This window comes from Phaseolus vulgaris, chromosome 3 (assembly GCF_051622355.1).
Source record: "Phaseolus vulgaris cultivar YP4 chromosome 3, ASM5162235v1, whole genome shotgun sequence".
Taxonomy (NCBI): Eukaryota; Viridiplantae; Streptophyta; class Magnoliopsida; order Fabales; family Fabaceae; genus Phaseolus; species Phaseolus vulgaris.
In genome coordinates this window covers 50,748,149-50,764,637 of record NC_143500.1, presented here as the reverse complement: position 1 = coordinate 50,764,637, position 16,489 = coordinate 50,748,149, and the positions used below count along the sequence as shown (strand labels likewise).

The 16,489-nt window shown below is 32.8% G+C and overlaps 2 protein-coding genes across 2 annotated transcripts; both read right to left on the bottom strand.

Annotated features, from left to right (window-relative positions):
• Positions 1 to 210: 210 nt before the first annotated feature.
• Positions 211 to 7,766, bottom strand: LOC137808384 (succinate dehydrogenase [ubiquinone] flavoprotein subunit 1, mitochondrial). Its single transcript, XM_068609459.1, has 16 exons — positions 7,296 to 7,766; positions 7,017 to 7,184; positions 5,790 to 5,877; positions 5,467 to 5,613; positions 5,243 to 5,383; positions 4,182 to 4,267; positions 3,999 to 4,091; positions 3,847 to 3,910; positions 3,574 to 3,717; positions 3,171 to 3,358; positions 2,016 to 2,190; positions 1,766 to 1,936; positions 1,574 to 1,643; positions 1,356 to 1,476; positions 1,233 to 1,270; positions 211 to 525 (listed from the first exon to the last, which is right to left on the bottom strand). The coding sequence occupies exons 1-16, from the start codon at positions 7,359 to 7,361 to the stop codon at positions 423 to 425; spliced, it is 1,863 nt and encodes a 620-aa protein (XP_068465560.1). The 5' UTR covers positions 7,362 to 7,766; the 3' UTR covers positions 211 to 422.
• Positions 7,767 to 9,933: 2,167 nt separating this feature from the next.
• Positions 9,934 to 14,178, bottom strand: LOC137805971 (cholesterol 22-monohydroxylase CYP90B51). The gene is made up of 8 exons (XM_068605846.2): positions 13,768 to 14,178; positions 13,371 to 13,695; positions 13,087 to 13,242; positions 12,719 to 12,970; positions 12,493 to 12,585; positions 12,258 to 12,336; positions 11,984 to 12,090; positions 9,934 to 10,333 (listed from the first exon to the last, which is right to left on the bottom strand). The coding sequence occupies exons 1-8, from the start codon at positions 13,971 to 13,973 to the stop codon at positions 10,103 to 10,105; spliced, it is 1,449 nt and encodes a 482-aa protein (XP_068461947.1). The 5' UTR covers positions 13,974 to 14,178; the 3' UTR covers positions 9,934 to 10,102.
• Between the last annotated feature and the right edge of the window lie 2,311 nt (positions 14,179 to 16,489).

The window sequence follows — 16,489 nt, the reverse complement described above, 5'->3', positions numbered from 1 at the left end:
ATTGTTATAATATTAAAATATAATAAATTTAATGATTTTTATTTTAAATTGAAAATTTGAATTTGAAAACAACAAAGAATTCAGTCTCTTACAATTTTACCCTTTAAAATAACTTTTTTTTTCTAAAAAAATTCTTCCCAACAAAAAGCAACCTACAAAATAAAAAATCACACTCAACAAAATTGAATTCAAAACAGACTAAAACTAGTATTATGCAGATAATCATCTCTTATTGGGATCTAAGGGTATTATTCTCAGCTTTCAATACAGACATCGTATATTATTGAGTGATGATGAATGAAACGATTATGCATCTACAACACTTTTATTGAATCCTTTTTCACTTGCACTTGCCATTTCTTATTTCATACTTGGTGAAACAATCCGTATAAATCATCCATAGTAGTAATTAAACAAGTATATCAGTAAACACGAGCTTTAGGAGGGAATGATTCCACCTCATCGTCCAACGTGTTCATGTGCACTGGCCTGTAATCTAACCGGACCTTCTCATTCTCCCAATATCTGCAAATCAATGCACAAAAGCTCAGAGAACAAAAGCAAAACAACTCGTAGACACAACACAAGTATTTTTATCATCAAAGTGCTGCGGTAAATCCAGCAAACCAAATTCATTTTTGTTTTAGAAGACCAACAAGCCCTGCACTGTACAATTCTGCCTTGACAAAGCAAGAAGTCTAATGGATCACTAAACAGAATATATATACCATGCCCACGGATAGAAGCACAATTAAAATACGTCACTCCCCACCTGTCCTTGTTTTGACAGCTCTGTACTTTAGTGAATATGAAATTTTGAACTAAAATTACCATATTCAACAGCAAAACATTTGTCGCAATTTGCCCCCAAAAATCAATGCATGCTCGTTTTATAAAATACTTACTTAGAGATAGCAAGACACTGAATTACTTAAAGGCTTATCCCTTCCTGCAATGAAAACTAAACGACCCAGAGACGGAGGTTCTCCAAGAAAGGATCACTTAAAGATGGTAAAAGTACCAGATACTGTCAATTAAAAATATTATTCCGCTGGCGCCACTGGTTTATTGATTGTTTGACTTCTCTACTAATACAAGAGAATCAAGACGCAAGATCTGATGCACTTACGAATCAACAGGATTGTATCAGGATTCCGACTAGAACTGAAGAGAACTAACTCAATCCAAATATATACTGATGTAAATAGAAAATTAATTGAAACATGACTTACCCCAAAGTGTGTTTCATCCAGTTTTCATCGTCTCTTTTCTGTAAATTTAAAGCAAGTACCGTATTCAATCAGACCCACTATTCATATTAATGGAGGGAAATATACACACCAGTTTATACTAACCGAGAAGTCCTCACGGGCATGAGCACCTCTACTCTCTTTTCTTGCTTCAGCAGAGTGCATGGTGATGCAGGCATTAATCAGAAGATTTTCCAACTCTAAGGTCTCAATCAAGTCAGAGTTCCTGAGAATATTGAGCCATGGAACTTTTAAAATGAACAAACAGATTTGATTCCTTGAAATAATAGGGATCCAAGTGACATCAGCCAAAGAACTTTTACCATATCAAACCTCGATCCTTCAACTTGACATCATGGAAGCTCTCCCATGTTTTATCAATTAATTGACAACCTGTCAGAGTAGATGATAATCAAAGAAAGTAGATAACTATAGGAGCAGTAAAGGTGATACGTGTACTTTGGGAAAAGGAAGGGTATAAGAAGAACAATTATTATTGATCAACAAAGGACTACCTTCTTCTAATGTTTCTTGGGTACGGAACACAGCAGCATTGTTTTGCATTACTCGTTGCATATTCAACCGAATTTTGGAAGTTGGCAATGACCCATTTGAATTTCTCAATTTGTCTAGCCAAGCAATTGATTTCATTCCAGCATCTTTCTCTAAAGGCTTTTGTTTATCTCCTGCAAAATATAAAACGGGAATTTTTTTCACCTCATTTCAGCGTGCACAATTTATTTAATAACCGACAAAGAATCTTGCCTGGCCTACAGATTTCTGCAACTCTATTTGCACAAGCTCTACCAAAAACAACAATGTCAAGAAGTGAATTTGCACCAAGCCGATTGGCACCATGAACTGAAGCACAGGCTGTTTCCCCCGCAGCCATTAATCCAGGAACTACTGCATCTGGATCATCACCTTTAATAGTAATCACCTGAATAAGAGAAAAGACATATTAGACCACATTTTTTTTTCATTTTTTCGCTTTGTTTAAAGAAAATTTAAATGAAAATATAACAAATCCAAAGGACAAGATACCATGCCATAAACCAAACAAGTAATCAAGTATGCCATAAACCAAAATTAATAAAAGATATCACTATTTGCAATGTGACTGACCCAATGACATACATATTCAAATTCCTGGAGAAGCAATTTGAGAAATAAATAGGTATTAATTATTGGCTAGGGAAAATTGCAATAAAAAAATATATTTCTGCAAGAGTCTCCATCATAGAGAGAAGTGAAATGGTGCAAGCTAGTTACAATATATACACACACACATTTACACACACATACATTCATATAGTAATGGGGATAATGTAGCGCTACAAGTACCAAATGATTCACGAAAATATTAGAAAGACATTTAGGTACCAACTTCTTAATCACGGTTTTCTGATAACTTCATGACCACAACATTTTCCAACTCATGAAGATGTCAAACTCAGCTTTATATCCGTTTCTAACTGTTCCTATAGAAAACATCTAAATATCTAACTCAATTGTTTGGGTGTTTAATCATAATACAAATTAAATAGAAAATTGCTTTAATAACATAGAATAATGCAATCCATTCTGGCACATCCTGTCTCTTTCTTTGTGAAGAGATATTTTCCTTTTGTGAAAGGTACATAACTACAAGACAACGTAAAGGTTGGAGTCATCAAAATAAAACCAAACAATTATCTGATGTGGTATGCGTTCTTGTCAACTATTATACATCAAGTAAGCAGAGAGCATAATGTATAATAATAGTAAACAGTAGGTCTAGAAAAATAAATAAACATATATATATAGGCATGACAGTGATAATTAAATTTATTTTTTATTTTTTAATCTGTTTCTCACATTTTCTTTTTCTTTCATTTTCTTTCTCTAATGGAGGTTAAACAATTAGTTTTAACATTGTACCTCTCCATGATGATTCGTGGGAATACCACCCATGTTATAATGCACTGTTGGCAAAACAGGAATAGGCTCCTTAGTAACATCCACGCCAGAAAAAATAGCAGCTGTTTCAGAGATACCGGGTAGTCTCTCCTTGAGAACATCTGGGGGTAAGTGATTCAAGTGGAGATAGATGTGATCTTTCTGGGGTCCTGCAAAAAATTTCCAGTATCAAATTAATTGTCCAACTTAACTGGCAGGTCAAGGTTCAAGAAAATATCGTGCATATCTAGTTTCTAGAAGACATAACGTCCCACTAAAATAATATAGCCACAATTATGTATAAATACAACCACAAACTAACAGCACAGTTATATGTTAGTTTTATTTATCAGAAAATAAAAGTATTAATTTATGGCCAGCATACCTACACCACGGCCTTCCCGGATTTCCATAGTCATTGATCTGGAAACAACATCTCTTGATGCAAGATCCTTTGCAGTAGGAGCATAACGTTCCATAAACCTCTCGCCCTCACTGTTCCTAAGAATCCCGCCTTCACCTCGAGAACCTACAAGGTCCAAGAAAGAAAACGAGAAGTAATATATATTACAACTAAATTGACCAAAGTACATAACTGTCATTACATTATACAATAAAAAGATAGCCTATATGCAAATAAGAACTAAGACATTCCAACCTTCCGTGATAAGGCAGCCTGCTCCATATATGCCTGTAGGGTGAAATTGCACAAACTCTAAATCCTTCATAATTTATGACAAGAAAATGTTAAAACACTTGCTAAGTAAGATTTCAACTTAATAACAAAATTTGCAAAGCCCAAAAATAGACCTCAAGTGGGATCCCAGCACGTGCAACCATGGCATTGCCATCTCCAGTGCATGTATGTGCTGAGGTGGCAGAAAAATATGTTCTACCATAGCCCTGATGCAAAACAGAATATTAACACATACACGCTCATAACAAGTACAATTATAAACTTCAATGTCTAACATGCAAAAGAAAATAATGTACCCCTGTGGCCAAAATTGTTGAAGCTGCTTGGAAACGGTGTAATGTTCCATCCTCCATATTCAAGGCAATCACACCTTGGCAACTACCTGTATATCCAATAAGGAAAATTTGTTAACTTTATCATCAACTCCAACACATACACAATCAGCAACGTCTTTTCTTTTTTTCACCACTGCAAATGTTTGACAATCCAGTGAGCATAACAAACAAGTAATGGCATATCTGTACATATGAAAAAGAGGTGATATAGTAGATGAGAGAAAAATAAGTGATGAGAACATATAGCCAATTAATCTCACGTCTTAAATATTAAATATAAATAAACAAGAAGAGTATGTTTTGGAGTACCATTCATAAAAATGTCCTATAACTGTGACATGTGACAGAAGTTTTAATAATTTTAATTACTTTTGTTCTTCTTTCACCAACGTTGCTGCTTGCGATGTAGTCATAATATGACCAAAGGAGTCAGCAGCCAAGGTGAGAAGGAAATCTAAATATGCACAAAACCTATAGTTTCAGTTTTAACTTTGTACTATAGCATTGTATTGGTTAGCTCTAATTTCAAGATTAGCTGGGGGGAAAAACATGTGACAAATCCCCCATGTTTGCAATTGTATTTTAAAATTGCTTTCCTAGCCTTGTGGGCATACCAACAACATAGTGAAGTATTATTCCTATAAACCCATACTTTCCTTTATGCACATTTTACTAGCCATTGTCGTGCAGAAGAAAAACTGTGAATTATTTATCTTTGTATTATAGCTTTGGCAAAACTTTAGCTCTTTTCCTCTGTCAATGATACAGGAATTGTTAGAATTTAGCGGATTATTAACAAATGCACGAATATTTTACGCAGTTGAAAGAAAAAATAAGACTAAAAATTGCAAATGTGGATGCATAAAATCTACTTGAAGGATATAAGTCTCCCGTAGCATAGTACAGGAAATTTTCTAGTCGTCATGTGCTATTAAATCCTTTCCTGTGAATGCTGATACGTTGTGCAATTAACCAATTGCAAATTTTTCAGAGAAAGAAAACTACTATGTACAGAACCTTACCATCACTGTTCATTAATAGATCTAGTGCAAAATATTCCACAAAAAACTGGGTATTATGTCTCATGGCTTGGCCGTAGAGAGTGTGCAGTAAAGCATGTCCAGTTCGATCAGCAGCACATGCACAACGATATGCCTGACCACCTGTAGCATAGCAACATTAAAAAAAAAGTCAAAATCAGAACTCTCAAATAAAAAGTGCTAATATTCCATCCTCTGCATTTTACCTTTTCCAAAGTTCAAGCTCTGACCACCAAATGCACGCTGGTATATTTTTCCATCTTCAGTTCGTGAAAATGGCAGTCCATAATTTTCAAGTTCAATGACTGCTTTTGGTGCCTCCCTACACATATATTGGATGGCATCTTGGTCCCCTGCAGAACACGGAGCTTATCTTTTCATATCCAAAAAAGAAACAAAAGAAAGAACAGACAATAAAAGAGTCTCTGCTTTCCATGATACTCATATAGCAAATCATCTTCTAGTTATATGAAAAATTTGTAGCACAAAACGAAAAAGTTTAAAATTTTAAGATAGAGTGAGTTCATACCAAGCCAATCACTTCCCTTGACAGTGTCGTACATGTGCCACCTCCAATCATCTTCAGTCATATTTCCCAATGCAGCATTTATACCACCCTACACACAAATTTGTTGCCATGCATGAGCATAATCAGTATAATCGATTCAGAAGAAAAGGTTGGTGTGGTTAGGCCAACTTAATTCACTTTTGAGCATCAACCAGTACTTTAACAAACTATACAAACAAATACAACATAAAGATATGGTAAGAAAAGGAAGAAAAATCCCCATTCATCATTGCAAACACAATTGTCAAAATGATGGCTTTCATCCCCTAAAAATGGTGTCAAGCAAAGATGAAGTGTCTTTTTGTGTTAATTGACCATAAGACAATAAGCGGAATACATAACATCATCTATCCCACTATAACCAGTGTAATATCAAATTTAAAACATGCCTAAAAGTTTCTCAGTAGAGATAATAAATTGAAAGAAGTTAGTCAGTTAACACTACTATATTCATCTAGTTAACACTAGGGGTGGTCAAACTGACTGAACAGAATTGAATTATAGTAAAATTGCACTAAACTCTAAAAGTGGTTCAACAAAACGGAACTATATGATTGTTTAAATGAATTGAACTGCATTACAGTTGAGATAGTTTGAGTGAATCAAACTGAATTACTTTGAATTGTTTCTGAATTCCTATCTGAATTGTTTGAACTATTACCAATGAACATATTATTTTAAAGCATATTTTTCAATCTTACTAGCTATAATTCAGTTTAGTTCAAATAGTACTATTTAAAGAGCAATTCCATTCAGTTTTCTTTCAAAACAATTCAGTGTGAATTGATTCAATTCAAAAAAAATTAACAGCCCAAATTAAAACCACGTCAATAGCCCTCATTCGGTGGTCCATGAAGAGATTAATTTAGAATAAACAGTCAAAGTAGCTTCAAGCTATAGGGCTTATTAGTTCTTAGAAAAATGGAAATAACATTCAATGTCCATGAATGAGTGTATTTCGTCTAAACCAAATTGCTCCTCGTCTCATGATCCTCTGTGACCAACAAACTATTTTTATTAATATTAACCCTTAATAAATGAATAACTTAACGTATACAGACAACTTGTCCCACAGTAAAATCAACCGAAATAATAAAAAAACAAAAGGGGTCGATAAAAAGGGAAAATCCTGAATTGTGACAAACAAGTAACATGCATTAACGTGGAAAGTGGGAGAATATCTCGCACCTGAGCTGCAACAGTATGCGAACGAGTTGGGAAGAGCTTCGTGATGCAAGCAGTATTGAAGCCATGTTCGGAAAGTCCAATGGCGGCTCTCAACCCTGCACCCCCAGCACCCACGACAACCGCATCGTACTTGTGATCCACCACGTTGTAGGAGGAGTTCCCACCACTCTGCACACACAACGACCAAAAAGACGCCGTTTAGAAAAGAAAATTTCCATGGACGAATCGGAAATTGATAATGGAGAGATGGAGAGAGAAAATTGATGGAATGATTCGCACAGAGAAAAATCTTGACACGCGAGATCTCAGTGATTGGTGATTCGCACGAGCCACGCACCGCCACATTTCGAAGCACTCTTTTGGTTCGTTCTCTCTGACTCGCTCTGTTTCGCCTCGCGGCCACTCTCTTTTCTTTCTTCTACTCCTTTCTGATCTCTGTGTGGTTATTTTGTTTATTTTTTCAGTGCTTTTGGCGTGGAGTTCTAATTTGATAGTGTTTGCATCCCTGGTTGCATAGTTTGATGCCTATGTTTGGCGTTTGGTTTGGAGAAGTAGCAAATGGAAGAAACTGATTTTGATTTTGATTTTGAGTTTTAAAGAAAGTGAAATTTAATCCAAATTAGGAATGTAAGGAATGTGATTAGGGTAATAACGCAGGAATTTACGATGAGGGTTTTGGTTGGTAAGGAAGAAATGCATGGATCCTTTGGAGCGCGAGTAACAAGGGTCGCGTGCATCGCGTACGATAATAAGAAAAAAGTGAAGTGGCCCACGTAAGATATTTGAGAGAGAGACGCGTGGCAAGGCAAGAGTGTTTGCATGGTGAAAAAGCGAAGATGGGTGGTGTTCTTTTGTGCCACGACTGATATGATATAGATAGTCCACGTAGCCATGAAACGCACCGTAGCATCCCAAAGCTAGATATGATCATTTGAATACCATACTCTATTTACATCACATATTAAATGGACTAGAAACAAACGTATGGGAGAAGGAATTTATTCCATACAAACTATATATTAGCTTTTTAAAACACCAAGAAGAATAAAGAATCAATATCAAGGCCTAAACCCAAAAAATTATCACTTAAATCACTTATTATCACTTTAATTAATACCAATATGAATGACAATTAGGCAAAAATAACTATATTTTTAAATGATTTCAAAAGAGAAATTTAAAACATTATATAATTATATAAGTGGTGTGCTTTGTAGCAAACTTCAAACCTATTGTTTTGCTGGTAGCTAATGCAGAGAAAAAGTGGGTATGTTGAGTACCTTGAGCATCTCTTGTTGTGCTTGTAGTGTTTTAGTTTTAGCTTTCTAATAATGTAAAAGGTTGTCCCATTTATCTTAATTTATTTATTCTTTGTTGATAGAAAAAAAATTTAAAAAAAAGTATTAATGATGATTTTCATAATTCTACTTATAAGGATAAAATAAATTTTAAAACAATAAATATTTTTTCCTAAAACTTTAACTCTCTTATACTACACCTTAAAATACAAGTAAAAAAATAATATTTGAAGGGTTTAAGCATATTGCATGTAATTTTCAAATAAAAGAGTTATGTTAATTAAGGAAGGGATGGTTATTACTCAACACAATTCCTCAACTAATTTTGAAAATAACTCTTCCCAATCATCACCTTCATCCGTGATAATGAAATTGAAGCTCGATTTGAAGGTGATTTGTTGATGATATGGAGAATATTTACTCAACTTACAAGAATTTCAATAATCATGTCGACTAAAAAAAACATATTTTGAAATGACAAAATTCGTCGTTACATACTAAAATAAGTTGGTAACGGGACAATTCTGATGGTAAATAACTTTCTGACCAACACATCTGTCAGTAATTACCTACAGACATATATGACCATCAATATTATTCCTTTGATAAATTCTACTCTCTTTTTTGTGTGTGTTTTATCAACAACAAATTATTTTCAATATTATAAATGAAAGTAGTTATATTAATATTTATACTTAAAAAACAATAAATAAATTTGAATTATCTATTATTTTTCTTACAAATCGGTATAAATAAAAATAGTGGAGTAAAAAGAGAAATAATATTAAATCAACCAATTCTCATCCTTTACCAATTCTCATCATCTTAAATGAATATAACGATAAAATTTCTCATAATGTTTTATTTATGAAAGTCACTCATAATATTTTGAAATATTATTTGAAAAAGGTATTTAATAGAAAGATTTTACATTATAATCTTACCCAAAAAATTAACCCCTAAGAGTAGAATGTCATACTCAAAATACTCTAATGTCATAACAATTATAATTTAAGAAATAATATTTTTATATGTAAGAAGTTGTATATTAAATCAGTGTATCTAAGAATTAAAATTAACTTCGTTTACTTAAGTTAAAAAAATACGCATTTCATTTATTTATTTTTTTAAAAAAAAGCAATCCAAAATGACCGTTAACTTGATATAAAACTAAAGTGAAGCAACCCATAACAATTTTTCCACTCAACCAATTTCTCGGACGAGTCTAGTCCACTCGTTTTCGAGTCCTATTTATTGATCCCTTAACTATTCATTCCCAACTTTTTTTTCACTGACTCACATACACAAATATAATAAACAATAGGAACAAAAAATAATAATAATATCCTTGGATTATTATTATTATAAATATGACTAATATTTTTCTTTTTAAAAATTAACTTTAACTGGGTTTGCTTCCATCTTTTTAACCAACAATCTTTGTGTTCATTCTATTTCTTTTATTACTTACCTATTTCTCATCTCTTTATTACTTTTGCCGTGCTAAACAGAACATTGAAGTATAACTTCCCAAAAATGTTTATTATAAAAAACAGAAACCCACTTGTTTTAGAAGATTTAGAATCTTACAACGTTCATTTTCTAAAACCACATCTAAATAGTTAAAATACTCCCTTTGAAAGCAATAAAGGGTAAGTTAGCAAATTTGTATTATTTAAAATTTCTACACATTGGAAAGAAGGAAAGGTAAAGGAGCATAGTTTTTGCTATCTAAAAGCATGAGTGGGAAATAAAAGCAAAGAAGAGCTAATAATAATGTTGTAGGTCCTAGTTGGGAAGTTTGATGGAAGAGTAGGATTGAACTTTGATGGGTAAACCTTTGGGGAAATCGACATAAGGGTATACAAAAGGTTCATCACCATCAAGAACTTCCCAGTTGTAGTTGAGGATGAGATGGTGGATGAACACAGCCATTTCAACCTTCGCTAACTCTGACCCTGCACACAACCTTGATCCTCCTCCAAATGGCATGAAGTTATCACTTTTACTGTTATTGCCCTGCAACTCCACCACCCCAGTGTAAAACCAAAACACATATTAATAAATAATAATCAAAATTAACTAATATCATGCCACAAACAGTTAAAACCACATTGACTTGTAGCGGGCCTGATAATAGGGCCTCCATGTTTTGATTTTGGGCCATAAAGAGGAGATTAGAATGGGAATAATAAGTGAGAAAGAAAAGAAGGTAGTAAATGGAGGACAGAGATGCACGTGGGATGTGAGTGGCCCACTTGCACACGGGCATTTATAATGCGGAAGGACATAGAGGACAGGACCATGGACACACGTGCACAAAAAGAGGCAGTGGGACCCATTACACTCTACCAACTCTACTATTTCTCCCTCTTCCTTTCTCATGCTATGCTAATTTATTGAGGCATGGAAATTATGTACTTTTTAAGCTTGATCCATTATGAGATTATGATTGATAGAAAATGTTAGCAGTGAGTGAGTTTGAAGAGAACAAAGAGGATATGAAGCATTCTTTTCAGTTTCGTCAAAGCTGTACGGCGTGTCTATCTCATGTGGGGGCCTGATTCTGAAGCGCCGAATGTAAAGTCTTATTACTATAAAGGATGCTACAAACCCAAGCTAAAAAAGCTACCTAAACATAACTATACAACTACTTTTATTCTTCTTCCATAACAATACCCATCCAACCTAATTTCTAATTTCTAATGCATCATCATCATATTACTCATAATCATCAAATTTATTACCAAATTCAACATTCATGTCTTTTATTCTACAAAAATAACAAACAAACAAAACCCATCTTCCATGTCTCAAAAATTAGACAGATAGAGTAAATAAAAATAAAATAGAATGAAAATGGAATGTTTTATTCAAGAGAGACAAAATAAAATAAAATAGAAACAAGATTCAAAACAAAATATAATAGAAAGAATATCCGTGAGCCCTACTTATTTTTACAATTTCGTTCTGTTTTTTTTTATCGAACTCATAAAACATGCCATTAAAATTGTGCGACTCGTTATTTTTACTTTTTACTCTTTTCTAGTCACCTAACTTTTTTTTTACTTTCTTTCCCATTTGTCTTTGTCTTAATCGGAATGTGTTTACTATATATCCACTCGTTTTTTTTATTATTATTTCTATTTACTCTTCCTATTTTCTTTACTTTATTTCTTTTATTTTGTTTTCTTCTTCGGAGGTAATACACCCGAATAATTTTAATGACATGGGGTTATAAATATAAAAAGAGGAATGTGCATATGACTTTAAGAAAATGGTTTTAGTATGAACATTGAAATATTCATAAAATTTGCATCTATAGAAAAGTTAAAAGACACGATTAAATCGCCCAAAATGTGATTGTTATGAATGATCCGTGGTGTCCAGGGCAAGACTAAGAGTATTATATATATAAGGAAGTTTTGGCAAAATGTGAAGGGTCAATAGGAATTGAACTTTTGTTCATTCACAGGGCACAGCTACCATGAATGGAGTGATTGCATGTGGTAACAATCCAGAAGAAGCACCAATTGATTTGAAATGGTAGGGGATGCTTAAATAATCTTGTTTTTTTCTTTTTTCTAACACTTTAAAGAGTTGGCTTTAGAAAAGAAAAAGGAAGGATAAAAGTAATGATGCAAGGCGTGCATAAATAATAGAACTTACCTGCCATCTCCATGGATTGAATTGGTTAGGTTGGTCAAAGAGTTCAGGATCCAAATGTGCTGCTGAAATCACTGGAAGAACTTTCCACCCACATGGAATGTCATAACCTTTCAAACACAAACACACATTTTCAATACACATATATGGCCTGGGATTTCTGGCACCTTTCCCTTTTACTATAACACTTAAGCCAACCTTTCCTCTTTCGTTTTCTTTTCTTTCAACCAAATATGTACATAAACACAGTGAGACACCATATCATCCTATTTCTCACCTTTGTACCGAACATCCTTAAGAGCCTTCCGGTGAATATATCTCACAACATTTCCTAGTCGAAGTGTTTCGTTCAAAACCTTCCCAAAACAAAGAAAAGAGCAATTTATTATTAACTTAGATTCATTCATTGCACATGTGATTTCAATAATTAGTATTATTACTTTATAGAAAAAGTGTCATAAAAGGACAGAAAGATAAAACCCCAATTTGTTTATCATATATGTGACACTTACACAGTGAGTAAACTCCATTTTTTTGTAATCATCCCAAGTCAATTCAACTTCCCCTGTCTTCTTCTTCGAGGTGACTATTTCCACGTGTTCCTCCTATTATTTTTCATGAAAAATGCAAAAAAGTAGTTATTGATTAGAAATAAAGTTAATTTTTTGAATTTTGTGGTTGCAATTGTCCTGAGAAAATATTCCACGTATCATCATCATCCTGCTTCTGCATGCTTACCCTTAATTGTTGCATAGCTCGAGGACAACTCGGCAAGAAGTAAATTACTAGAGCTATGGCTATCGATGAGGTTTCATGGCCACCAAAGAGCAAGCTCAGTACCAAGTCAAGTATTTGTTCATTTGAAAGATTTGTATGAGTCAAAACCCAGTTTAGAAGATCATGATCTTCCTCCAATGCGTCACCATTTTGGACCCTCTTGGCCCTCTCTTCCATTTTCGCCTCTATGAACTTCAGAATGGTGGACCTAGACTGTATAACATAGTAAAAAGAAAAAGCCTTACAATATTAAAAATTAAAAAATACAGTGCCACTAATTGTAGGAAAAAGGGGTTCTCGAATGTACTAATACTAAATATTATTATTACCTTTAATGCTTTCCTGTATGCTGTTCCGGGCAAATTCACAGGAGCAAGAGATACAATACCCTTCATGAAAGAGACGTATTCTGTCTTCAATTGTTCTGTCTCGAGTTTACCAGGATCCAAACTCATGATATGTTTTGCCATGAAATTGAAGGTGAACTGCAATTTAGTTCAATGACTAATTAATCAACCAAAGCAAATATATTATAACTAACTATGGTGCTTTCTTTGATAATGATGATAACAAAAATGAAATTGTGAAGAGAGAACTAGTTATAAATAGTTACCCTTCTTGCTTCTCCTTGAGCTGATAATGTAGAATTATGTTTCCACGAGGAAAGAACATGAAGGACATGCTTATCCACGTCTTTGACTAGATGAGTTCGGATCTTGGCATAGCTGAGAAAGTTGAGTGATATGTTTCTCATGTCCCTGTGCATGTCTCCTACTAAGACCAACATAGACCATTTCCCAAGTACTCCCCCAAGGCTCTTAGGATAACTAGCCTCGAACAACTTCCCTTCATTCTGCATTATGAACCTATTCAGCCCTGCATCTGTGGACACAATGGCTGGCTCCCCAAACAAGTTTGACTTGTAAATTGTACCATACCTGCACATATTCAACAATTTTATATTATTTTTTGTTTGTTTTCAGTACTGATGTTGTGGGGGGGTCGCTTACCTTGCTATGTGCTTCTCCATAAACTCTCCTAGTGTAAGAGCTTGGTAAGTCTTCAAATACCCTATGGTTTCCCCAAGAAGGGGCCACCCCATTTGGCCAGGGGGAAGATTAAGGGATGGTTTCTTTCTTTTGGTGAAAATGAAGGTGATGACTATAAGAGCAAGGATAGAAGAAAGAAAACAGAAAGTCAGGTGTGAGTCTGACATGGAGCTAGCCTGTCTGATTCTTTCTACTTTCTTCTCTTCTGATTCTCTCTCTCTATGTATAGGAAACAAAAAAAGAAAAAAGAAAGAAAAGAAAGTTGCATGTGCAGTGCGCAACAGGACGAGGAAAAGTTAGTTTCACGCTTGGTGAAAAGGAGGTTCTATTTTTTAGCCTAGTGAAATCACAAAAGCTGGTATTCAACCTTATGAAAATGTGAAGCCAAGGGGGGGCTTTTATAAGCTTCTCTTCTGTCTTTAGGCAGAAAAGGAACAGCAGAAAGTAGCAAAGAACTCCCTTTTACACTTGGAAAACATGCACCTTACCAATCTCTTCTTTTATTTATTATGCTTAAATCCATCTTCATCAATTTCCCACTCATTAATAACAGGAGATTTAAACCCTATTAAACCCGGATAATTATTAGTTATATGGGGATATCCTTTTTTATAGATATATGTTCAAAAACATTTTATTGATATCAAATACTCACAAATTAAAAGATTGATTACTTTTTATAATTTCATTAAACACAGTTTCTAAAAATATTTTTATGATTATAATAATAATAATCTATTTTTTCTTTATACCGTAATTGATGTTGATATATTATATCAATAAAAATATATATGATAGAACTCAAAACAAATATTAACTCTATTAAATACTTTTCAATTCAAGAATGATTAAACATAAGCATTAAAATTAGTCTTTTTATATCGCTTATTTTTATTAATTATTTTATTTATTTTTTTAATATTTTTCTTCTCAACATAACACCACCAGAACAATTACAACTCTTAGTCCACCATGTGTTAATTAGTACTCTGTCACATATTTATAAATATAAACAAAATTAGACACATTATTTTTCTCTCTCATACATATTTTTAGTATATAATTTGAATAATAAATAATATAATAATATTTAAATAATTGATTTCAATTTCCATTCGTTCTAAAATGTGATATCACATATTAAATTAAACTACTCAATTCTTAAAAAATTCAAATTTATTAAAAAAATCGTTACCCATCTTTTGGATCAACTTTTGATTATTATTATTTTTATCGATTTAGTTTTCGAATACTCGTAAATAATGTAAAAAATGAAATGTGAAGTTGGCCTAATATTCGAATTGAAAGTTAATTTATGTAATATGAGTTCTAAATGGTTAGTAAATTGCTGAGTTGGAATGTGGACGTTTTCCTTTTTAGAGAGACTTCCTGTGTGTTGCAGCTAAAAACAACAGGTAAAAAAAAGTTTATTATATGACACTGTTTATAATAATTGTTTATAATAATGTAATAATATTTTAAAATTAAAAAACAAAAAAAAATGTTAATTTATTAAGGTGTAAAGTTTAAGTTTTTAGTGTTGAAACACTTAATATATCAGCCTCTTAAAAAAGAACTTGCAAATCTAAAGTTGTTTGCGTGTTAAAAAAAAACTAAATTGTTGAACGTGTGAAGTTGTATGTGATGTTAACATATTTATCTAAAATCCCAAACCTTTCACTTGAATATAATCCTCTAATGAAAGGTTTATTTGTAGTCATTACAAAGCTCATACACCAAAATTCACTTTGAAAGTCTTTGAGCTTAACATCCATTCGTATTCACAAATTGGTTACGCAAACATTTCTTATCTCTCTGCATCTTGTTCATACTACAGTTTTCAAAATTGCAATTTGTTCGGGTTTTTCTTCATGGCTTCAAACATAGCTGCGTGTATTTTATTTAATTTTTTGTTGTTGAATATCTGCATGTATTAAAATATAAAATAGAAGAAAAATGCAACAGGGTGAGTAAAAGGAACAACGAACACTTGAAAATCATGATTATTTGATGAAATACTCTAACAGGACTCGTTGTCTGACTACACTCATTGTGGTGGATCGCATGACATCATGTTGTTCCTAAGTCATAGGCATTTTATTGTTGTCCTTTTTTCGAACTCTCATCGTGCCCTTGTCTCTGCTATCTTCACACTCTATGAATCTCCATACAAAGGGTTGTGTTATGTTATGTCAATGTGTTTGTATCTTCTTTTCTAAGTTAATGTTTTTTTTTTATTTGTGACATCTTTGTTTGTTTCCAAATTTGCTCCATCTCTATTTTTTGTTGTTTATTTGACTTCACATGCTTTTAGTTGTTTAATCGAGAGAATGAAAATTTAGAGAAAAAACATTAAAATAAATGGAAAAAGAGTTTTGACCGAATGAAATAAGTTTAAAAAGTATTTCATTTATTATTTACTATTATAATAAATAACTATTTTTTAGTTTTTAAATAAACTCTTTTATAATCTGTACAACAAAATTGATTATGAAGTAAACAAAAAATACCAAACATAATCTAATAATAATTTCTTACCGTCTTAACTCAATCAAACGATAAAAAAAATACCTCTTTGTGTGTAAATTTGAATAAAAATAAACAAAAACAAATATAATTACATAACAAACAAAAATAGAATGATTAATATCACATTATTAATAATAAAAAGGTGTCTTAAATT